The sequence below is a fragment of the Strigops habroptila genome, chromosome Z, assembly GCF_004027225.2.
Source record: "Strigops habroptila isolate Jane chromosome Z, bStrHab1.2.pri, whole genome shotgun sequence".
NCBI lineage: Eukaryota > Metazoa > Chordata > Aves > Psittaciformes > Psittacidae > Strigops > Strigops habroptila.
In genome coordinates, this window is record NC_044302.2 from 77001758 (window position 1) to 77027975 (window position 26218).

The window sequence follows — 26218 nt, forward strand, 5'->3', positions numbered from 1 at the left end:
TTAAATATCTGAAAAAACCTACCCCTCTTCAGAATTTGCCAATAAACTGTGCTACATGTTGGAGCTACCTTTTAGCTTTAGTAGAAAATTTTAGAAGAATTTTCCAGTGTGCAGCAATGCAGCATTTCTGATGAAGCAGTACTTCCTATCATCTAGCAAGCTAAACAAAACCAGCACCACTTAGCATCAAAGGACCATGCAAGGGTCCTGGTGAGAGACCAAGGGTACTCTTGTCCAAATACTTTCTCAGTGTCATGAAAACATCTGCAGCAGAGCCATGAGCTTCTAGGAAAAGCCATGCTGGAAGGGAGGAGAACTGATAGGAAATGACAAAGCTCAGCATCTGCAGTCCTATCATGTCACCAGAATGTGAAGGGAAGGTGAAAACCAGTGACACCCAGGCTACAGGCAGAAAACTGGGTGCAACAAAGTTTTCACGGCTGTTGGTCTTCTCAGCCCTAGTTGAATAGATGCACAGGTGGGAAACTTTTTAATCTCAGTTTACAAAAGAAATTGGAAGCAAAGATCTGAATCATTTATTAAGCTAGATGACAGTATTTGTCACCATAGTCTAATAGTATTTCATATAATACGAATATCTAATAATTAAATTAGTATTTTATGAATGGGCCAATTTAAAAATAGGCAGTTACTGGCTTTGTTTATCAACAAAAATGTAACCACAGAGCAGAAAATTACAATAGGAGCAGAAACACTGGCTACCTTCACAAAAACAGTTTGCTGATGTGTATGTAGCGTCCAACCTTGTACTTACTTTAATTAACCAGTTAGATACAATAGTGGTGATTATTGTTATCAGTTCTCTACCAAAGCAAGAAAGCGGAAGCCTCTGCTCATAGCACTACTTTATTGGCATCTTAACAGAAATATTTCAGAAAATAGCAGTAGGTGAGAACAATGCTTTTAATAGATGAGTTCATGTTTACAAGCATTTCCAGAAAGCGAACACCATTTTGCTGTACCTATTGTATTTTTACACTTACGCAAAAAAACCTCTCTGAACCACATAGTTGTTTCTGTTGCTGGAACCTACCTGCCATTTTAACTCAGTTTTGAAGCAGTGTGATTTCCCTTGAACTTTATTATCTAGTATTTGTCCACTACGATAGGGAAAACTATTAGGGAAGAAAGGTAATCGAGGAAGGGAGCAGGGAGCAGAGAGGGAAGGACTAGGGTAGAACAAATAGGAAATACATTTCAAAGCGCAGATAACTGACAGTAAAATATATATTTGGTTAGCAAGCAGAAAAAAAGGAAAGGACTTGCATACATGATAGATACACACTAGCATTCTAAAGCAGAAGACAAGAATGTCAAGAGTGTATTCTTCCCCCACTGCCAGATGGAAGGGCTATTATTATAAATGAAAGGCAGCAGTAGTGGATGCCAGGCACTTTTGTTGTGTGCCAGATTCTGAAGTCCAGATGTAAGCAGGTTACCCCTGGGACAGGACAGGCTTCAGCTCCCGCAGCAGAACAGAACCAATCACAGTTTTCTCAGTGTTTATGACGAGCTGTGCTGTAGAGCTCTCCTTCAGCTCCACTGTGACTAGCACCAGTGACCCACTGTGCACAGTCTTAGCGGCAAACCTGGAGGGGAAAGGAAAAATAAAAAATAAAAAAGAAAAATCACTGGAGATCTTAAGGTCAAAGACTGCTAATATTTCTTTCTGGAAAAGTTAAATGAGCTCAAATAAAATAAAATGCCTCCAATTTCATTAATGCATTTCAGGGGATAAACCATAAAAACCTCCATAAATTCTTCAGATAGAAGTTATTCAGCATTGTGTAAATATTTCTGCATTTAAGAAGGATCAAAAAGTATCATGCAAAATTGTGTATTTAATAGCACAAAATAAACACTCTTAAAATAAAATTATGTAAATTCTGGTTCTTCAGTTCACCTACAATACTTGTGCACATTGGCAACTTGAACTCAGCTGCATGTAGTTTTCCATGGATAACTGTCATTATTTGGTGCTGTAAAGAAAATGTACCTATGCTAAATGTAGTAGAGCACTTCCAAAAAGCAAAATTATTGTACTTCTAGAAAAGTGAATCCTCCTGCCATCTTGGGAATTAATTCAAAGTAATAAACACCCAACACAATTATTTGAAATGATGGTAATAGCAAGACACCAAATTATTCCAACTGTGAATTTATCTACATAACATTTCATATAAAAATATGGCCAACAATTATAAATATTTTAGAATTATTAAAAATCCTACAAAGTGAATAAAACCCCTCCAAAACCCCAACCAATCATATAAACAAAAGTTAGGTTTAATGCACCATTAGTAAATTCCAAGACATGAAGAACCCACTAATTACGTGGAATTAAAAGCAAAACTAGCCTTTTAAGCACCACAATTGGCTGAAAAGCCATTTTAGGCACAATGAACTTCTGTCAATCCTGTTAATTCATTCTGCATGCACAGCCAGGCCCAAGAGATGGGAAGGCAAGGAAGAGGACGGCAACAGCCTCCTCTTCCATCTTCCACAAGGAGTACACCATGGGGTTTTTTTGCCCTTCGCCTCCCCCACCCCCCTTGGTTACTTGACAACAACAAAGTTGCTGCACATGGGCTTTTGAAAACACTAACAAGTGTAGAGCAGGTCTGTGACCCAGTCTGACCCCACTTTGCAGGGCCAATCTCCTCTCCTCTTTCTGAATGACACGTGTCTGAATCAGAGCCATCTGCCTCAATTTGCGCAACATCTTCAGCCACAATAGGACCCAGTTAGTCCTGACAACAGCTCACAATACAGAAAAATCAAACTGCTGGGCTGACAGCACGCTGTGGGCTATTCAAGAGCAAACCAACTGGTCAGTGTCTCATGTCTGACAATTAGCACGGGCCTTGCAAAGCGCCTACCCAAGCCCTTGGGGATCTGTTTAATTACCATCAACATAAAGGAGGGAGTTTATCAGGAGATACTCAAAAAAACTTCACTCTAGACTTAATTAAAATATTAGCCACTTAAGCAGGAAGCAGGTTCTCTTTAAACGAGAAGTAATTTCTCTTTTTTCTTTTCAGACTACACATACCAAAATCTCATAACACATTATATTAATTAAGGAAACATGGGGCACTTCTCTAATGTCACCCATCACAGGTCAATCTATTTCTTTTGTCCAGATTATAGATACATTCAAAGACCTCTCCCTTTAACAGGAGGTTCTAAAACAACGTTACTATTATAAAAATTATCTACTTAGCTAGTTATATCAATGATTTCATCTATTTGCACTGAGATGTAGAAGATTTCTCTTGTTGATTTTGACGGGGGGGAGGGAAAGGGATAATTATAGAAACAATAGTCTTATTAGTCACTTTATTTACTTAACAGTTGTGTCTTGGGACAACACAGAAGCAGATTATGTCTGAGTACGCACATAAATAGGTCGGTAGTTGGCACTCCTGCTGTGTTTCATAGCCTCGAGGCTTGATTTTACCCTCTTTTATTAAAAGCTGAAAGTGATACGAAATCAGCGGTCTGCAAAAGCCAAGGTGGCCCAAAGCATCAGAGAGGAGTTTTGCTATCGTATTTTTATATGCGGCTTTGCAAAATCACATAGGGAATCAATAGTACTTTTCCATACCTCTGAACAAAACACACAAAATCAATAAAATGTGAGTTTATATGTGGTTTGCAAGATGCAAAGGGTCTGATACTGGGATGATTTTACACAAAGCGTTAGTATGCATAACTAGCATTGGCTAATTGGTTTGTATCAATGGTCACCGATCTGGAATTGCCTGGTGCAAAAAAATTGGAACAATACAGGATGACTTATTCACCATTAAAAAAGGGTGTATAGAGAAACAACCACACAGTGGGTTTATCACTGATCTTGAACTCTAGAAATCAAAATCTATTCCTTAAAATAGGGAAGATAATTTTGTTTCTAAAGAGAATAACACAAATATGCATGTAGGATCTCTGAAACTGAAAAGAGTTATAAAAGGATGAAGCAGTTGACCTTCAGTTAGAAGACACTAGCAGTAAAACTGATTTGCTAATTATTTAGATATTTTATATATACTGCCATTGAAGGATTTGGTTAGTAGTGTTTTTTCAACAAAGTACATGTTACTACATTTCTAATCTTACTCTTAAAAAGTCCACCTGGATTTTCCAAAATGTGTATTATGCTCAACTAAATGCTTAGACCAGAAAACCATTAAAAAAACCTCTTTCAGCAGCAAAAAATCATTACTCTAATAGTAGGTATTTATTCTTTGCAAGAAACTTTTATTTTCCCCACAAGGTCAGTAATTTTTTTTTACTTTTTCTGAAAGTTGATACTGCCTTAAAGGTTAGAATTTGAATTTAAAAAAAAAAATTAAAAAGATAATAAAACCTATCAGAATTCACAGGCTGAAACAAGCCTTGGAAATGGCACTGCAGTACATTAAAATCTAATTTGTAAACTGGTTGGTTGTAGGTCCAAAAGGATTTGTCCTATAGACAACTCTTAACATATGACATTACATTATGAACATGGTTCTGTTCAACAAATGATTCATCAGTGAACATGAAAAAAAAGAAAGCCAATGAGAATAACATTCAGAAAACAGAACCAAATATTTACTAATAATTTGAAGATGGCTCTTTCTGCTACACTGGAGTTATTTTCTATTTTCCTTTCTGTGATAATATTAATTATAAAATTGATTTTACTTAATTAGAAATATTCAGGAAGATTTGCAGCTATTAATAGCTTTCCCATTTAAAAAAAATCAAGACAGATTAGACACATAACAACGTGAGGTATATTTTTCCAAATATATTTGTTTCTTTCAAATGAATGTTAAATATTCTGATGCTATGTGGCACGCAAAGAAAAAAAAAAAAAAAAGAGAAGAGGAGTTCACAGATTATTTCTACAATAATATATATAATATATATTATTATTATTTCTATAAATACAGTACCTGTCAGCAGATAAGGAAATATGTATTAAAAATCAATTCTAAACCATCATCAAGAAAGTACTGTTTATTTTTAGAAAGTCACTTGTATTTCAGGAGTTAAAAATCAAGTACACATTCTTAGTCACTTTCTATGAAAATAGGATTTGTTAATGATTATCACATAGAAATATTTGATTTATAGTTGATATAAAGGGAAACTACAGAGCATCAGTGTCGTGATTTAACCATACCATTCAGTGGTATTAACCATAGAACAGTTTAACCATCCAATGGTTTAATGTCACAATGTGACAGCATTTGCCAAACACTGGCTTTGTAATGACGACTAGCCTAACTACCGAGCAGCAAGTTTTTCCCTTTATTTGTAAACAGAAGATAGCTACAATATACAGGAAAGGCATTTTACAGGGGAAGGTTACGAAAATTCCACACCAGTGAATAGACAGCAACAGAGTAACTCACTCAAAACCTGCCCTTTAAAACTCAACATTTAAGAAAGTAAATTTAGACCTGAATGGTCACTATCAGGACAACTGTTTACAGCAGAGTAGGTTTGTTATGCATAATTCAACAGCATTAAAACATACGTTCTCTCCTGTCGGGTGCTTTTCTTCCTCTCCAGTTTTTCTTTTCAAGTTAAGTTTTTCTTTTTTCTGTTCTACTGCTTAACAGAAACAGTGATAATGGCCCATGGAGGCTAAAACTTTTTTTTTTCCTTTGCCTTTTCTTTAAATCTTGTACATGAAACCTTCAATTACTGCCTGCTGAAGCAGACAGAATCCTATTAGTAAGAAAGACAATCAGAAGACGCAATGCCCTGCCCTAGCTGTAGAAAAATAATTAGTCCAAAGTTGACAAATGTGTAATCAAGTTATGCAATGAAAATATTCAAAGGGGGTGACAAAAAAAAATACTGCTGTGAATTTGTCTTCAATTTGTAAATGTAAGAATGAGCAACTATGAAGTACCTTCCAGTCTATCAATTGGACAACAAAAATATTTCACATTTTTATTACTCTGAATCTTCACCTTACTCTGATAAATTCTATCATGTACAGGTTTGACTTTACAATTAACATTTGATCTAAAAATTGGCTAAATTACTAATTACCTGTATTTGTTCTCTAAGTAAGCATTAGAACATGAAAAAGAACTATACATAATAGCATTACTATGTATGAGTTCTGACCTAGGGATTGAGTAAGCTTAATACTAAAACATAAGCGGAAATATACTCACAAAAAGAAGGATTTTTTTTTTTTTTTTTTAACCTGGTAATTTTAATATCTTTGAAAAAAAACCCCTTGTTTTACACTGGTTATTAATAATAAAAATTGATTAATATTAAAAATAATATTATAATAATTGACATTTTCTTTTTGCTCATATGTCATGCGATTTTAAGGCTATCTTAGAATAAATTGTTCAAAATACCTAACTCATTACCATAATGCAGTTATTACCAATATTGACTATTTTTGGTTTTAATAAAATAATGAAGTTATAAAATAAACTGCAGTCAAACCTGTGCTATGTTTTTAACATTTGTAGTTCTATTGCCAAAATAGATTTTGCATTTGTCCTCTGCTGCCAGTGAGCAGTTGCACTGTACATCTAACAAAAATGCAGGAATGCAAGTGAGTTTTCTAAACTTAATGTCCAATACACAGCACTACTACATACGTTCAAAAACATGTTGCAAGAACATTTTATCATTCTCCAAATTTACCTTTATTTCAAAAGTTTTAGCATTTTTCTATGTAGGTATTTATATCTCCCCCCCAAAATTTCAATAAGCTAAAAGCTTGAATCAAAATATTTGGTCCTCACACCTAGAAAAATATCATTGTGATTCTCAACCTATTTTGTTTTCTCATCTAGTTTATTCTTTTTATTTTTCTTAAAGAATCAGGCATTTAGTATGGTAAATATTTGAGAATTACATAAGTCCATTTTTAAAACAGGCTATAAATTTTAATTTACAGAAAAAATTATTTACTATCAAGAAAGTAACTACCTTATAAAAATATATGAAAAAATTAAACCTCCTCAGAGATCTTTCAAATCAAAGATATTCTTCTGTTTGGTTAGATTTTTAAAGTGTTAAATGTTTTCTGTTGAAACAACTGGCTCAGAAGGTTCCTGTTTGTTTTTCAAAAAAAATGCTGCACATATTTTTCACTTTATAGCATTCAGATACAAAAGCAGTGCTGTCCTCTAGTGGACAGCAAATAAGCTAGGCTAGAACAATCTATTTTGATTAACGTATCTAAAATGACTCACTCATATACCTCTAATATTTAGCTAAAATCTAATTTCTCCCTGTTATTTTTAAATTTTGCAATCCAAATGCAAGCTCCTTAAATAAATCCTGTAAAGTAATACATTAAAAAAGCTAAGGCCCTTAAAATGATGTTGTAAAAAGGCATTCTCTTGATCAACTATTTTGTACCAGTTAATCAAAACCTTTACGTGCTGGTATTATGTGAAAACTGCATTAATACATATAGGGCCCCTCTTTAGCAGGGAGAAAAGTTTGAGGGTTTGGAGCATTAGGATTTGATTAAGAAATTAAGGAGTATCTAGTAAAAAATACTGAATGAGTACTTTCACATTTAAAAATTTCACTTTTTATTTTCTCTAGAAAAAAAATGTTTACCAAAGAATAATGACTAATCAGGAAGACTTTTAGTTCTGTCTGGCAAAAAAGAAAAAAAAAAATAGAAATTGGTAGCCCAGTTGGACAGGTTTGTTTCTTTTTTAGACAAGCTAGAGTTACTTCTATCATAAATCAAGAAAACATTAAGAGTTTAAAACTTCTGGTTACAACAAAGGCTGAAATACTGTGGACGTGGATATACTATTCTATTTAAAATTCTGTCTCCTATAGGTAAAGGCTACCAGAGAAACTGCTTTGTCTAGAGTATTTAGCTCTCTAATTAATTCCTACTTGAGAAATTAGGACGCAAAACCAAGGCTGCATGTCTATTACAACTTTATTTACTCAGCTACTCATTGCAGCTTTCTAGAAGAGCAGAAAAAGATGACTGAGCCCCACAGCTAAGGAACCACAGAAGCAGAACAGTCCACATAACTGCATCAAAGGAGCTACTGCCAGAGGTAGATTTCACTTCATTTAAGCTCTCCGACAGACCAATTGCTTAGTAAGGAATCTTAGGAAAGATTTCTGTGTGCACACAGAGCAAAAAAGGTCTTTAAAAAACAGTCTTCCTGGATTTATAAGACCTGTTTGTCAGCAGCTGAGAACATACGTCTGGATTCAAATGAAGTAACTACAAACAATTTTTATTTCTCAGAAATTTCTACACTCTGTTTATCCTCAATAGATAAATGATAGCACTTCCTTTCTAACATGCTGGAAGCAGATGCAGTGGTTAGTTACAGTAAGCTCTTGGGGTCTGATCAACAACTTCCTGCCTGAGAATTCTTCCAAATTTAGTACAAATTGGAAGTTTACATACACAGTAAAATTTTCGAGGTGAACCCCTCTAAATGGGGATTTCTTCAGTATAAACCTACCTATACACATGCACAATCGCATACCTTTTCTTCCCACAGTAAGTGTTGCTGGATTAAAAAGATGTGGGGAGGATAACTGATTACTAAGCATGCCATTCTCTGATAATCAAAATTGTCTGTAAACAAAACCCTCTTTCCTTTGAGAATCAGTCTGCCAATATACTATAAATGGGACATGACAGGTTGCAAAATGATAAAAAGGGGTGAATACAACCAGACTGTCAGGCTGATGCATGGGGTGGGGAATAAAGGCTAGTGAAAAACAAGTGTTGATCCTTGGATTTCTGTTTTTCAAGCATTTTATGAAAGTTTCTATATTGGGTCTAGTTGCTTTCATGTTCTTCAGGATTTCAATGCTCATCCATTGCAATGTGCTTACTGTCATATTAAACAATTTACACAGTATGGTTTTGATTTTGCTAAAAGATAATAATGCAAGCCTCAAAAAGACAGGTGGAAGATATTTTACATCTCATTCAATACTTGCTTATTCACAAAATCACATAGGTCATGAGTATGCTAAACTATGATGTACTACACACAGTAATCTCTGACCAAAATGGTATATTTATATGGTTCAGTAAAGTGTCCTTAAAAATACAGATCCCAAAAGCAGCATAGTCACTGCATCCAATGTTACGCTTTAACTAATTAGACCTGCCCCAGCAATGAGCAGAAGTGCTGTTTTGTGCTTCTTGTTTAAAAGCTAGCTTGTTTGCTGCTAATTCAGGTGTCTGCTATGAAGACACCCCAAGAGATGAGAATCTTCCTTCTGCAAGTTCTGGTGATCTCTAGGAAGGAGAGACAGCTATCAGAATGACAACTTTCATGATTGTAATGGAGAAGGATATTAAACTCATTATTTTGAAATGTGAAATGGCTGTTCTGAAGCAGATTAAGGCTTCAGTGTTGAAAGAAGCTGAGGTTCGCTTGTCTTCAAAACCCCACGTTGTTGCTATTGGGTTGCTGAAATTACAGACTTGCCCATCTCAAATTAGAGAACTGAAATTAATGGTGTCATGTGTCTCAAAGTGCTGAGGTCAATGGTTAAGGCCATCCTCATAAACTGCAGAAAAGAGAGATGTAGATGACACCATGCTCACATTCTAACCCAACTATTCCCTGTTACTAACTGTGGATTCCTTCCAAAATACAACAGCAGCAACAGACTAGTTCAATGCACTATTAAATGAGTTGAGCTTGCCTAAAATTTGCTCTTCATATCCACTCTGATAGGTTCAGACTTTTATCTGACTGATTGGGTAATGTACAAGTAAAGCCTTCAAGAATAAAAAGCATGGAAAAGGTGTTCTACCTTACATCATTTTGTAGAGCCATGGTCACTGAGGGAAATGATCTACTAGAGTGCGATACCTCCCATTTAAGAAATGCTTCAGGAAGTAGAAGGCAAAGAGGAAGGCAGTTCAAGACAGCCTGATTCTCCATTCCATTACACATTATATTCTGACGTCAATGGAATCAGTCAAGCATAAAACAAAGTGAAAGAGGGAAGAAGCAAATCCAGTTTGCTTCTGATGATGCCAGCTCTGAACAGACTTTTCTGCTATATGCTACTGGGTACATATTAAAAGCTTTTGCACCATGTTTGGAGGGAGTGGAAATGTGTATTTCCATTATTTTCTTTCTAAGTCAATTTACCCTGAAATGCCTCTCTTTCATGCAGAGAGCCTTACGTAATAGACAATATTTTGACATTTTCAAGGGGTACATAAGAGCATTCAAGTCTAAGATTAAAGTCTGCAACTAGTCTTTTCATTTTGACACCACCTGTTGTCTTTTGCTATATTAAAAGTGAAGAAAATGAAGATTACCTATCCTGGTAGGAGGTTATGGAGCTGAAAATGAGAGGAAGACACTTGAGGAACTTTTAAAATATCCGTGTGATAAGAATAAGCAACACATTTTGAAGGTAGCACTAACATGAAGGGCATTTCTGGATAAATAGGGTTTGTGTTTGTTAAAATGAAAATTACTGAAAAATCTTGAGTTGAATAGTGTCTTCATCTCATCACATTTTGAAATAGAAGAGAATAGCCTAGAATTTATTTTTGATATATAAAACAATGAATGTTATTGTCAAGATAGAGACACAGAGCTGAAGTGATGGTCCACAGAAGAATCAACTTTGAGGCAATAAATGTCCTCAATTATGTATCCTCTTATCTTAAAGATGGAAGAATTCCTGGTAGACTTTCCCCACTGACAATAAACAGCAGACATACTTCAACTGGAAAGTACCTGGTCTCTAAATGTGGTTATTCAGACTGATTTAATTTGCTGCAGGAACAAATATTTCTCTTTACACATCTCTGTCTTTAGACATTCAAATGGTACCCACAGTGTGGTCTGAATCACAAGACAGAAGCTTGGTGCTTTAGCAAAGTGATTTCAAAAAGAATCACTTTTTGAAATCACTTTGTCAATATCTATGTATTTCTCAACCCACTTCCAATCCTTCATTTCTTAAAATATTTTTAACAAACAACAGTTCTCAGACATTGAAAGAGTATGCAATTGAAACAAATACCCTAATCACTCTTGTGAAATTATATTTAAAAAAAAATAATACATTTTTTCTGAAGTTTTGATACTTGAGACATATTTTCTGCTTAAAAAAAAATTTATCTTTTGAAATGCATTTCACATTCTTTCTTTTAGTAGAAGCCTTTAAAATTGAGATAATGTTTCCCCTTGATCACAAAAGCAAGAGAGATCAATATATAGTTAAATCCTATTAAGAACATGAGAATGTACCATATGCAGCCTTACAAGGCCCAGTAATCTGCTAGCTTGTAATAACTCATTTGAAGAACAGGTAACTACACTTAAGGAAGTAAAATGGTACAGCAAATTTATTTTGCACATGTATGAATATAAATCTGCATCTTTGTGTTCTGATGTATATATTGGCTACTGAGTTCAAAACTTTTGCAGCTATGACTTCAAATAAAACCAGTCAGAAAAGAGAGTTTAAGATAGAATCAACTGTATTATATGGCATTTTGTTCTACGCTCAGTTAACAATTAAATAACTACATTTCAAGTAAACATAAAAATTCAGTAACCATATAGTAAAGAGAGAAAAAAATGCACATAAGAAGGTGTTGCTATACTGTGATACGGACTGATATACCGCTGATGTATTTGACAGGTTTATATTTTTTTCATTTTTCATTGGTGACTGACTGCATGCTATTCTGTTGATATTTGCTGCAAGTATTTATTTTCAGATCTTCATTACATTTGCTCTGAGGATTTTAATTGGTGCGAAAACACGATCCTAAATAGGGCTATCAATATAAGGAGCAGTAATTGGGTCCCACCAGAATGACATTGTCTTTGTCGGGAGTGCGAATATATTTAGGCTGAAAAAACCCCAAGAAATACACACCTGTTCATGTCCATTGGATACACTTGTAGTAAACTATACAATTTCATTTTGAACGAGTATATTGCATTACCAGATAATATAAATTTATTGTCATTAGACGTCATTACATAGCAATACTCAAGTTGGCAATGGCCAACTAAGAGGTTAATATAATTCATGCTGCACAGTGCAGAAAATCAGCTTAAAAATATTTCTTATGCTGTGTGAAAGGGTATGTACTTAGGACTTCCAAGAGGTGAACTCAAGTAGTCCTCACAGAATAGCATGATGAGCTGAAACAAGTTCTTGTATATAATTTTTTCCCCAAATACCACTTGCACTAAAACAAACAAGACAGATGACAATATGTAGAAACAGAAAAAAAATCACTTTTAACATATTTTTATTGAATGTGTAACTGCTTTGTTAAGGTAAAAGGTGACTGCTTATTTATCATCCTGAAACGGTGTACATGTCACATAAATAAAACATGACACACTTGCATTCATGAGATTTTGCAAGAAGAGACTCCATTTTTATTTACTTTCATGGCAAAGTTGATTTAATCCAAATATATGTATACTTTTATACGTGTATATATATTTAAGTTATTTGTTTCAGAGTTTTGTTTAATCTATCTCAAATATTCATTTACCTAAATCTAGGATTTACTTTAGTGCTATTTAAAAGATGAACAGGTTCCCCACAGTATCAATTAGTTACTATTCCCATTCTTGTTCTCAGTAAAAACTATTTGCAATTATGACTACACAGTATCTTTGAACTACAGTTATGGTAAAGAAGATGAAGGGCTATTTTCTAAATGATTATCATTGCTGGGTATTTCTGGTAGGCTATTTAAGTTGTTATAAACAATTTTTATTGCCTGATGGATATTATAAAGACAAACTATTCTGTAAATACTGTGGCAGACTGAATACATTGTATTTCGAGTCAAACCAAAACCAGAAAAGAACGTTTCAGGATGCTCTAAAACATTCTGAATACTTCAGCCTGACCGTAACATGTTTTCAACCACCGTCTCTGAAGGAACGTACTCAACAGGAAGTACATCTTCAATTTATTTATTGCTGCTCATAGACTCTGTTTTGTGCAAAACCTTCTCTTCCTTTCTTCTTTTTCTTTTTCTTTTTTTTTTTTTTAAAAGAGCAAGAAAAAAGCAAGGTCAAATTAGGAACTTATCTACAATCAGGAAACCTACGGCTGAGCTAGGAACTAAGCTATTACTTCTGGAAGCCTTTTCAAGACTCAGTCACAAAACAATCCACCCCTATGCGATAAGTCTCATGTGATGGATAAGGTAAAGATGGAGAACACCTGTATGCTGCAGACACTTCAGTCTCTCTTGATTGACACTCTCACCTAGTCTTTGAATTGATGTTGAGGCTGTATAGATCCCTCAGGGATGCAACAAATGAGGACCCTTTCATGGAGGAGCAGGTGTCAATAGTGACAATCATTTCAGTGCAATCGCACTTGCTGTACCATATTTTTATGGTGAAACAGAATTTTATCATTGACCGTATCAAATACATAGGAAAATCCAGCTGGGTTAATGTTAATGCAATGCAATACAAATGCCCAGTGATGCAAAAAAGACTAAATCCGACAAAGAAAAATACCAGGTTATTAGTCCTATGTAGGCTACGGGATTCTCACTATTCCAAACAGCCATCTCAGTCAGCTAAATTTCAAAGAAAAACATTGTTCTTTGTTTTAAAAGAGGATACTTTGCTCTTATTCAAATAGCAAAATACAGGAGCTAAACAGGTAATTCACACTCTGGAACAGCTTTAGGAGATGCTAGGACAGATGCATGCATTTTCTTATTCCAAAACCAGGTTAACAGCTTCCAATTACATCTTGCTATTGTTATTTGTGTCCAGTCAGTTTTTGACACATGGCAGCTTTCCTGTTTGTTCCTGTCACAAGTGACAAGGCATACAGATTCACGGGACTAAATATTTGGAGTCAATCCATTAAAAGCTGTCATTAACCAACAATCATATCAATTCCACTTACATTCTGTACCGCAGCTTTTGGATGAAATGAATTGATCTACAAGTAACATTTAGAATTTACACAGGGCCAATGACTTTCTTGGCTGATCACTGCTTTTCCTTGCATAAATATAGCAAGGACAAAGAAATATTCAATTTAATGTTCAACCTGCATTTAAAAAGATCTTCATCCAACTGAAAAACTCCCCTGAAACAAACATGAAAAAAAAGCTTCTAGGTTTAACTAGCTGGCTATCACAGGTCAAAAATCAACGTGGGAAAAACAAGCTGCTTCTCACAGATGATATACTTGAATAAGGCCACTTACTTTTAGAAACAGAAACAAAAGCCAAAAAACCATACAGATGCTCTTGAAATTACTGGGCTTTAAAAGACTATATTTTCCCTTTGAAACAAAACCATGAAACGACCACTCCCCCTAACTGTGTACAGTACAGTCTAGTATACATATTCAAATAAAGAACTAAGTAGTATTTAGGCTCAAGTTAATACCTGCTTAGGATTTGATGTTAGAGTATAACTGAGTACTTTCTCTGTTAAAGGTATGGATAATAAATTCTTCCCTAATCCTATCAAATGCTGACCAACCTTGAACTAACAAATTCATGTTAAAAGATGGTTCCACTAAGAATGATGTAATCTTACCTGTGTATGTTATCTTGACCAGAAGGGACTACACCCAGGTTTGCTGCCTTCACTAGCTTCTCAATTACTACAAGTCTAGTAGAGTTCTGTGGAGCAACAGGTATTGCAGTAGATGTCTCATTCATTCCTGTCAGCATCCCTGAAACGTTAAGTATTTCATTGTGAATATTTTAAGATTTGCTTGCTTATTAAGCATAGAACCAAAATAAGAGACTTCTAAACAAAAAAACACATTTGCATTAAAAGTTAAACCATTAGTCAAGAAAACAATTTTGTAATAAATTAAATAACCACATTTGTCTAATGTATTACTTGCAATACCCTATAATAACTAATAACTGAACAATGACATGTGATACTAATACAACTGTGAAACCAAGATGGCTCTTTTTCACAAAAAGCATAACTTAAAAGAAAAATGCAAACACAAAGTAAGTAAGACTGATTTGGAAAAGTCCAGTTTAAGTAAGACCAGATACAAAGACATCTTCTAATCTTTCAATTTTAAACCCACTGCATTTAATTACAACTTCATATCCAATTGCTAAAAATAATCTTGAAATTCAGATAGTAGTCACTGGATCAATTAAGTTCGTGAAGATCAAGTCATCCCATTAGAAACTGGGAAATTCTCTAAAATGTTACCATAATCTATTTGATTAAAATAATTTGAATACCACTACACAATGGAACAGAAATATCAATATTGTATCTAAACATATGACAAAAAAAAGTAAAGAAGGAAATGTTGATCAAGGACATTTTAACAAAAACTGCCACTTTTCTATCAACATCCATTGTTTTGAAGAATGATTTGCTGGAAGCTCATGTTGATTAAAACCTAATAGTAACTACAATTTAACACTCTGTGTGTAATTTTACACTATGTTCAGAAGGTGAAAGCGCCGACAAACAACGGACCACAGTACTTCAGGCAGAAATATGAAGCATTTGAAATCCACGATAACATTAACAATGAAAACAATGCAAAAGTCTCAAAAGGGTAATATTTTAGGGCTGCACATACAGTTCTAATCCAGCGCAAATGGCAGTAAGATGCTTAATAGAGCAATTAAAAAATAAATCCAACATTTTTATGCCATAGAATGTGCATTAGCTGCTGCCACAAAATAAGAAATATCAAAGTAAAAATGGAACAGCTCATAAGTAAATAATGGGCTATTTTTGAACATGATCTCCTCTTGAAGAGAACAAAAATAAGCACACAACTTCTATAAAGACCAGCTTTATCTTGGGAATAGAACATTCTGTTTCAAATTGTTTAACTTTACTATTAGGCAAAAGCTTTAAAAACTACATACGCAGCCTAAAACTGCTTTTAAGCAGAGCACAGGGACTGACATAACACTGCTGAGAGATGTGTGTACTCATTTAGGATTTAAACCTTCTCCATTAAGCTCTATTGAAGAGCAAATGCTGAATAAATGAATGCAACTATGTTTATGTTAAAAGCCTGTTTCCCGCAGCATGTAATTAAAGGAAATGTTGTACAAAGCCAGTACTTTTGTCAAGCTCCTGTAAATGGAAAGATGGATAGCACTCAGAGAAGTGAATGCATTGCTTCATATTTAACCTTAACACTCTTGTCATTAATGGTTTGTCTAACTTGTTCTATAAAAGACAAGGTACTGCTCCATTGAAGTAAAATTAAAAAAATCAACTAAACCATGCTTTTCAGAACAGAAGATTCATTATCGTCAACTAATGTATTGGCATAAAGCAAAGTAACATCCTATCAAGTAAGGCACACATTCAATCTGCCTTTTCACCCCCCTTTATTTTTAACTCATGCTGTTTTATTGTTATAGGCAATTTGTACCACTCAGCATGACAGTGTAAACTGAATCAAGATTAATTTACATGCAAAAGAACACTTAGGAGAGCAGCATGGTAAGCAAATGTATTGTCTCGATTGCTGAGGTGGAAAAGAACCTGGAAAGAAAAAAGGGTGCTCTAATTAAGGGGCATCAAATATGATTGCTCGTGGTAGTCAAGGGCCAGAAAATAGTAAATGTCCGACCATTTAAAGAATTAGCATCTTGCTCGTTAGGAAGACAAGTTGGATATATAAATCTTAATGAAATTAGGTAAACAATTTGCTTACTTAACCAAGGTGTTTTTGTTTTGTTTTTTAAATGTGAATCAGGTATACACTTAAAAAGAAAAAGATAATTATTTTAAAACATGTTGCAGTGGGAGGAAAACAGTCTTTACGCTTTAAGTAGTTTTTACACCTTCATAAAAATTCTGATAGATATCCAGCTATAAAAACCACATGCCACCTTCAATATTCCTTGAAACTTGAGGATCTGAGTGAATTCTAGTCAGAGCATAGAGCAGCAATTAATCTGGGTTAACTAACTGATATAATGAAATAACTGTACAACTTTTTTATAACAAAGGAAATGAAATTGGAAAACCTTCACTGGTAGGTAGCAAGGTATGTTCAAGTTAACCTAGTTCTACTCTGAACTAAGGCAAGCGGAGTTTTGCTACTGTTTTTAAAAATCAGCACACAAGTGAAAAATTTGGTACAGAGTTTCCAACAGTACATGTATCACTCATGCAGAATTACTGCTGCAGAAACTGGACATGGGGATCTGATGTAAACCAAAGTACGTGTGTATATATATACACATAGATATGTATGTAAACCAGGTAAAACTAAAGATCAGTAAAAGTATTTAACCACAAAAGTAAAGAGCAGTTTGGCAATACCATTTTTATCCACTGCTTCCAAATTGTCAATCACAAGATCAACCGCTAACTCAGCTGCTGCTCTGGGGAATTACCTCACTGGAGGATTCCCCAGCTCAGGAGGGAAGGGAAGACCGTCTAGCAAAGCTAAGCATTATCACAACAGCACGAGGATAAATTCAGCTTTCTAGGTTCTGCCACTACCCCTATATAACCTTCACAGCCATGAATATTCAATAACCCAACTGTTCCCCCTCCTTATGCCATCAGGAAGAAAATGGACATATATAAATGTAAAAGACAATGCAAAACAGCAGAGTGTAAAGATATGTAGCAATGAGTTGTCTTCTACATAGCAGTATAATACCGGCTATTTCCTCTTTAGCATTCTTATTAGGTTTCACATGCGATTTAGATGTAAAAATCCCTAAACCCCATACATATTCTCATTCTCCCCCAATATAATCTTGTATTTCTAATATTCTTCTCACTCTTTCACTATTTTTTTACCTATTTGTTTTGGTTGTGAATAAAATAAGGCATCTCCAGGTACAAGACTTGAAGCACCTTATGTCCAAAAACAAGGGGAAAAAAAAGTAAAAAGCATGACAAGTGAAAAACAAATTATATAAATCAGATTCATTTGGAGAATACAGACAAATTGAAGTCAAACACAAAATAGAATAATATATACCAACTTCTAAATTGCTCTGCATTTATTATTGTAATTTGGATTTTTCATTTAACAAGATCACACAGTAATTCTCCCCAAATGCTAGCTGCTCCTAGATCTTTGTAATAAATACTTATGTAAAATTTAGAACTGAGACCTCTATTACCATGAATATTCTGAAACAGCTGACATCTTTAAGAAAACAGTTGCAATAGAAAAGGTTTTTAAACCTGTAGTAAATTTGCCAGCATCAAGTCCTGCATAAAAGAATGAATTCAGGAAGACAGAGAGAGTGATTCAGAAATGCCAAGAGACCTTCAAGGATTTACAAATACTTCATATAAACAAATTTTCAAATAGCTTTATTCAGAGTAGCCTTTCTGCTCTATTAAACATAGCAAACAGCTGCCAGATTTATTCAGACAAATAATCAACAACCATAGAAGTAAAATGGCAGAAGAAAAAGGAATTTTGGCAACAACTCCACAGAGGACCACAGCTATTCTCCAAGTACACTTCTTCTATGTGCTCGTGGTTCTGTATGGCCAGTCAGGAGGAAAAAAAGCCCTCAGTCACAGTAAAACATACAAAAACTCTATCAAAATATCACAAAGCAAGCAAATATAAAAAATGAGGCAGTGGCGGGGGGGAGAAGCACAGTAATCTGCCTTCGTTTCACTACAACCTCAGCTGCAATTTTTAGAAGGGAACAGTTTAAAATAAATGTGCCACAGCCTCGTTCAATCACTCACCTTGGTTTGCTGAGCAGGTATAAAGCAGAGGCAGGCTTTAGCCAGCAAAGGGTAAGAACAGCAAATAAGTATCAATTGGTTAAGAACACAAAGCAGAATCCTAACTTTCCAGTACAGCCATAAGCTTAACTGAAAATGACCCAGGTAATATTTAATCTTTCTTAATAATTCAAAAACACAAAAGCAAGAAATGCTCAAAAGCAATAATTAATAATACATAGCATTACTCATTGGTGTTCCTGACTGCTTGATGGATATACAGAGTTTCTGAGCCTTACACAGCAATGAGACAGGATCCCATGGGTATATTCTCATCTCAATGTGAAGAGATTTACACATGTAAATCCCCATACATTGAGATAGACGAGTAAACACTATTACATTTGAATGCATGCAAAATGTAATAATTTCTATTTTAAAATATCCAAGAATCACATCCAAATTAAGGGTAGCAGCATGGACTATTCCATTTAACACACAGTAAAAGCTAAGTACAATTTTCTCTAATTATTTGTATAAAATATTGACGTCACTAAAAGCTCTTAGGGAGGTTTGTGTTTGGACTAGCATCAGAAACTTACATGCTTTAAAGACTCAACATTAGGAGAATGCAGAACATGTCATCTTTCTAAAACAGTATTCTAACAAGAATATTTTTTATATGAGGTGTTTGAAAAGAAAATGATTAAAATAATCTTCAAGGTATCCACGGAACAGGTACACTAAGAATATTTAAACATAGCCTTGGAATAAAGGCTAGCAAAGACAGACACCATATCAATGAATACTTGGTTTATTTCCTTGAGCTGTGGTTTCAACTTTCTGCTTTACTGCTAGTAGGAAGGACATTCACCTTCATGACAGGGAGCCAAGAGACTCTCTGAGCCAAAAGACTCTTTCAGGGTAAAGGGTGGTCTTTGTGCTTTTAAAGGCACACTGAAAAGCTGTCAAATACCACTGTATATCCTTTTTAAAAGATTTTTAAATCAAATAATTAGTGTTGGACTGAACACTAATGGAGACTAATGCAAACAGCTACACAGGAAACACTTGCTGTATGCAAGTGGAAATTGAAAGGCACACAGCCCTCTTATCATCCAAATACATTTACTGAAGCTGCTGACATATTTCTCACCTTGCTCCTTCTTAAAGTCTTTCTCTGACATAGTGACAGGCAAAAGCAGTTCTCCAACAGGGGGTTGAATGCTAACATTGAAACAATCATCCTTTGTGCTGAGAAAAGACAAATTACAGAGTATCAACCAAGTGCTTCAACAAGGATTAATATATACATATCAGGTCCAATTTTACTATGGAATCTCTGAACAGTGTAATAACTACCTGAATCATTTCTACCGTGTTAATCCAAAAGCCTGCTAATTTATTACATCAATAAAACCGATCCATTTTCTCCAGCACAAATGTGTATTAATATAGTACGCATGCTCTTGTATTTTTGAAAATATAACTTTTACTGATATTAATGTTTATTTGTAATCTATAAAGCATCACACTCAAACTAAATGCTTGCAAAGGACAAATTATTATACATTTTACAATTCCTTTAAAAGAACTGTTATTCACAAATCCCACCATCAACAATAGCTGTCCCACAAATATGGCTAAACCTAGAAAAGGTCTAATTTCAGACAGAAAGGATTAGTATTGTCTAAAAAAACCCAAACAAACCAAACAATTCTGGAGTAACAAAACCACAGAGCATACTGGTTGATGTAAAAACACACTGAAAATCTGCAGAATTTGAGGCAGTTTTCATAATGGCAGAGATTTAAAAAAACTTACTATCAGTAGTAGCATACTACTACCAAGTGCTATAGATTCCTCCTTAAGAAATAAATACCATACACTGAACTTGCTGTCCCTACTCATTCGATTACCCAAGTTTCTAACTCTCTCATCTTGGAGTTCTCCACGGCTATAGAAACTCAAGATACATTCATTCTGCTATACTTGATTGACTAAGTATACCATAAGGGATTAGGCTAACAATTCAGGATCAGTACAACCAGTCAAAATCTTTGTTAATGATTTGAGGCATGAGAAATTTTTAGAAGAGAATACTTTTTTTTTTTTTTTGTGATGTACTAAATAGTCAATACATATTGATGGTTGATATGCCTCAGATATCCTACTTAAATATAATGATACAGTCATTAGAATGGATGATGTATTTCATCAACTAATCTCCATAGTATTTAAATTAACCTCAAACTGATTTTTTTCTAACTCTGCAACTTCAACATTCTGAAAAAAGATAGACTGATAGAAAAACCAGCACTAGATCATAAATACAGAAAAGGTACGTGTCTCCCTCCTAAAGATGCAAGACAAGCAACTTGAAAATAGGAAAGCATTTTACAGTCCTACTACTTAAAATTTTAATACTTACCATAATTATCTGACTTCACAATTTCACAAATGCTTAGGACTAGTACAGTCTTACTTTCTGACTTCTGATGTGTTCTAATTATGTTTAGGTATCTCAAGTATGGGTTTTTCAAATAAAATTCAGAATTAATATTAATTTTGTTGAAAAGCATTATTTAGTAAACATACATTGAAACAATTCCTTCAAACTTGGCTAGTATTTCCTTTATAAAGAATCATTATGAAGTGCTGCTTTAAAAAATTTGCTTAGCTAACAAAGTCTCATTTTTCTTTCCCATGTCCTACTTTAAATACTGTCCATCTCTAAAGCCATTAGTACGCTAAAAGACCAGGGATTGTTTGAGTAAGTAATTTTATTTTTTTTTTAATTTTTCCTTGGAAAACTGACCAGAACTCCATCACCTCAGAAGCTGAAGTAAAGGTCTTTAATCAACTGCCTCATAACTTTTTGCTGTTTATATATACTGCTTGGACTATGTGACTAAAACTTTCAACAACACTTTCATTGGTATTGTTCAACTGATCGTTTAACCAAAGTTATCTTTCATATTAAAACCACATGTGCACTACATAATTCACCATAAAACAGATAAAGCAGTTTTCTGTACAATGATTCATGTCCCACATCGACTGATCATGCCACTTGCTCTGAATTGCTTTTAACAATCTTTTCACAATATGAAGGAATAAAGCGTGAGCATAGCTTGGGTTTTATATGGCTGTAACTGCCCGAGAGGACCACTTGACACCTCTGCTGTTAACAAACATGCCACTTCCCTTTGCCCTAGTGATTAGAAAGCTAGTAAGATATTCTTTGATAAGCCATGAACTCTTTGTAGTCTGCAAGCAGAAATTGCTAGATGTTCTTCAAAACCACTTTGTTCTTAACTTCTCTTTAGCCAGCATCTGTTTTGCTTTGCACTACTTTAATTTTAGCGTACTTCAGTAAATTTCTTTTTCAGCCAGAGAAAATCATCCTCCCTTATGTCATTTGCTTTAGCACACACTTTACAGGCTAAATATATGGCTTTTGTTTGTTGACCAGCATCTCTTTTATTACTTATTTATATTAGAGATGTAGTAATATCTAATTTAACAGGAGTAATTTGATAGTTCCATAGAACAATTCAGGTCAGAAGGAGCATGTGGAAATCACCTGGTCCTACCTGATAAATGACACCGCAAGACTAACATGTAATCCCTTAGAAGATGCACAGTTTTAACTTCTCTTTAGATGGCTGCAGTGGGAGCAGCACACACCTGTCACGTGAAGTCAGTGCCCATTTTCCCTATTGTCTCTCTCTCTTCCCTTCATTTTATTAATTAATTATTTTTTTTTTTTTTTAAAGATTGGCTCCAAAGGGTTCCTGGCAAAGAATTCATCTGCCATGACAAAACACTTGAGGACAATGATGGCAACATCTTCTTTAAAACTAATACAAATAATATTATCACTCGTGTATGAGTTCTTATAAGATTCCACAATAGCAGACTTTTAAACTCTTGATTGCCAAAGCTTTTAAAAAATACTATTCTAATAAGAGGCTGGGGAATATTCTTCTTGCTATTTATATTATCCTTTTTTATTTCACTTCTAGTAGCTGCTTGACCCAGAATACATGTGTACAAATCCAGCTCACTATTTTTGTCTTGTGTTCAAAAAATCTCCACATATGATTAAAAAACGAAGAGGAGGAGCCATACACTAAGTTCCTGCAAAACATGGAATGGAGAAGGTTAGGAGACTTTGCTCACAGTCTGGTTGAAGAAAGGAAAAGACAGCATCCTGCTTTCATGAGAAAAAGGGCTGAAGTGATAGAAGAAATGACAGTAGTGGTTCATGTGCAGCCTCACTCTTCCTAGGACTCAACAGAAAACACAGCAATATGGAAATATACACAATCTGACAAGGAAAAATAAAATTCTGCAGTGGAGCTCTGCAGTCAGCCTGTATCATCAAAGATCTGTTCTTACCTTTCCTCTATGTAATGATGCCTACCTGTCTTGCAACGACTGAGGTCTCTTGCTGGGGGTTGTGAATATACTAATGCTTAACTAGGATTCAACAAGCTATCAGACTACCAATAACAAATTGTTTTATACTTCTATGTTGTGTATATCCTGCTTGCAGAATCTTAACAAAGTAACCCAAAAAGAAAGTAATGAGAGCTTTGCTTTTCTGAGAGAGTATCATTTTGTCAGAATGACTTGGTGTGGGTGCCTTTGGGTTAAAAATTAGTTTTGTAGGAGTTTTTTGGGACGCAGCTTTTAATCCTTTGCCTGCATTTTTAAGATAGGAAGGAAGTTTCATAGTGCCAAATAGTGCTCACAGAAATCTTTTAAAAGACTAAGTTCCTCCATTTATTCCTCTTTAACTTTCTGCTTGAGAGGCATTATTGTGCAGCACAGCGGTGTGGCTGGAAGAATGTGCCTCTGAAAGGAGGTGACACCAGAAAAATAACAATGAAGAGATGTTCTCTTATGAGTACATAACGTAAGCATCCTAATACACAATCTAATAATCTAAATAAATGCATTACGACCAGTTTTTAAGTTAAGGCGTATCACCTCTTTTTAATTAGACATGTGATCTTGCTTAATAAAAAACAGTATTTATGAGGTCTTTCAAGGCTCAGGCCTTCGAACCTCTCTCTATAATGCAGTTTCTCCTTCATTGTCCTTGACTTGTACAACAAATTCAGAAAGAGATCTAAATATTTTATTACTCATGTTAGTTTTTTACTTCTTACAGTTTGTATTTATTGAACTGCTAGTACAACAGCACATCCCCAAGCAGAGAGGTAGTGTTTGCTATGCAAAACACACAGACCATGATTGGCATCTAAGACCGATTGATCTACCCATTACCACTATGTCCCTACCCCCACAAGCTTTACTACAAAGCTATTGATTTAAACACTGCCGATCGGTTTCCATTTTCTGATTTTGGGCAGGCCAATTAAGAAAGTGAGTAATTGTGATTACACTGCTTCAGGATCAATTACATTTGATGCAAGACAAAGTGCTCCTCTTAGAACAACGTTACGAAAATTATTTTGATCAGGAACACGCTACCACTGAACATGCCTCTAACAAAAAAGCAAAATAACTGTCAATGTCTTTCATCAAGATATTTTAGCAGGAAAAACAAGGATATCAACACCTTTTTGTGCACAGTATTTCAACTATATTTTGACTAACTTCTACAAGTCATTTTTCCTTTTGGATAAAAGCTTTTTAATAAATATGACAAGTTAAAAAGGCTGAGTTCCCTGAGATACTGCCCCCGAAACATCACACTGTGCAATTTCTTCAATAATATTGAACATTACTAGGATTTTGAACAATACATGTTTTAACAGTAAAATAGCAATTTTAATGCAAAGAACATTTTATCTGGTTTTATACTATTTTTTAAGAAGTAGTGTCAAAGCAACAAGGCCCTATCAATTAGCAAAGGAACAAAGTAAGCAATTCCTATTCTTAATTTAATTTTAAACTTAGCTTGAGTGCTTTGTCATTGAACTCACATTGTCCAAATCATTAAAATGAATACACCATTGAGGTCTGAGGCAAATCTATTTACAGTGATGTTACTCATAGTCTGGTCGGTGTTCAGGAATATTGATCTGTCTTGTTTGTCTAATAGGAAAATAATAAACAATTACTAGGCAATGCTGGAGAAAGTAATCAGTTTTTATATATCGCTAATACAGCAGACCTCCCAAAACATAACGGTGATGATCTGCATAAAATCAATATGTTATGCTACATTGCTTATCCTCACCACTGCGAAGATTCTCAGCAATAAATGGTCTAAGTTTGGAATCAAATCATTAGTATACTGAAAATACGTACTTAAAAAAAAATCTGCTCTATTTAAAAAAAAGTATGTTCCTGCTTGATAAACTGGGCATATTTTATTAAAACCAAATCCCAAATATTTTTAAGGAAACAGAGCTTATAATTTTGAAGCCATTATGAAATTGCATTGCCTAGAAAGGAACTTCACTTCCCAAATGAACATAGCATCAGCCAACAGACCAAACCTGGTTCCAAATTCCAGCAAACAGCATACAGACCAGCTTCAACAACGTGATACACATAAACTACGTGCTGCAAACATCTTACTGCAGGTACTAATATCTTGACATGATATCTATCATGTAAAGATATCTATCACGATATCTTTACTAATATCTATATATGAGCACAGACCGTATAGGAACATGTTTGAGGAGTGGTAAAAGTAAATAAATTTAATAATAAAAGCTCCTTACCCTAGAACAAGAAATGTTATTTTAGTAGCGATTCTTTTGGAGTCACTTGGGTGCATCTCTATTATTATGATTTTCCTGCTATCCTTAACAACCGGTAAGTTGCAAAAACTGTGCTTAGTAGAACTACACTGAAATGTCTTACAGCATTCAAGAAAAGGATATGGAACTTTCTCAAAGAGCTTCCCCCCTAAACTGGAATGCAGCAACAAGAATGTCTATTCAATATCCAGAATATATAAAGTAGTGCTTCTTGCAATAAAATATGTCTGAAAACATTGTATCAAAATATAAAAAGAAAAAAAAATATGCAGATCTATCTGTGTAGTTTCCAAGACTATAAGCCTGAATAGCTCTTAAAAGAAGGTGTCTAGCTTTCTCCCATACATTCATTCCTAATGTTTGGACACTGCTGCTATAAATTTTCCCTGGTTTCAAATGCTAGCGTATAAGAGAGTTCTCACTGGGTGAGCAAGCTCCCTCCTAGCCTACAGTACAACAGGAACTCATACAAAGGAACTTCTTGAACATGTCATTAATGCCATTAATATAAGACAAAATCTAGTTGGCCAGCCAGTTACTTTTCACTCTTTCTTTAATAATTTTAAATAATCTACAGCATGAGGAATAAGCTTCCTTGGCCAGCAAATTTTGGGGTTGGTTTCATGCAGTCATGTTACATAGATCACAAACAGCCATAATAAGCACTCGAGGTAGGAAAACTGCTCACCCTATGCGCTTTTTTGACCTGTAATTTCTTACAGGGAAGAACACGCACAAAACACTCCAGCAGGCTAGTCAGACCCG

General features: G+C 34.6%; 1 protein-coding gene across 6 annotated transcripts in view; it reads right to left on the reverse strand.

Moving 5' to 3' along the window:
• Positions 1 to 854: 854 nt before the first annotated feature.
• AP3B1 (adaptor related protein complex 3 subunit beta 1) overlaps positions 855 to 26218 on the reverse strand; it is a 156665-nt gene continuing 131301 nt past the window's right edge. For 3 of the 6 annotated variants that reach the window (XM_030511424.2, XM_030511421.1, XM_030511425.1), the window contains 3 exons: positions 19861 to 19958; positions 14583 to 14721; positions 12404 to 13838 (listed from right to left, as the gene is read on the reverse strand). In XM_030511424.2, coding sequence (XP_030367284.1) covers positions 13679 to 13838; positions 14583 to 14721; positions 19861 to 19958 — 397 coding nt within the window. In that variant the 3' untranslated portion in view covers positions 12404 to 13678. Of the gene's footprint in view, positions 1611 to 12403; positions 13839 to 14582; positions 14722 to 18725; positions 18761 to 19860; positions 19959 to 26218 lie in introns of those variants that run through there. The other 3 variants (XM_030511426.2, XM_030511423.1, XR_003994986.1) reach the window with 2 other exon arrangements.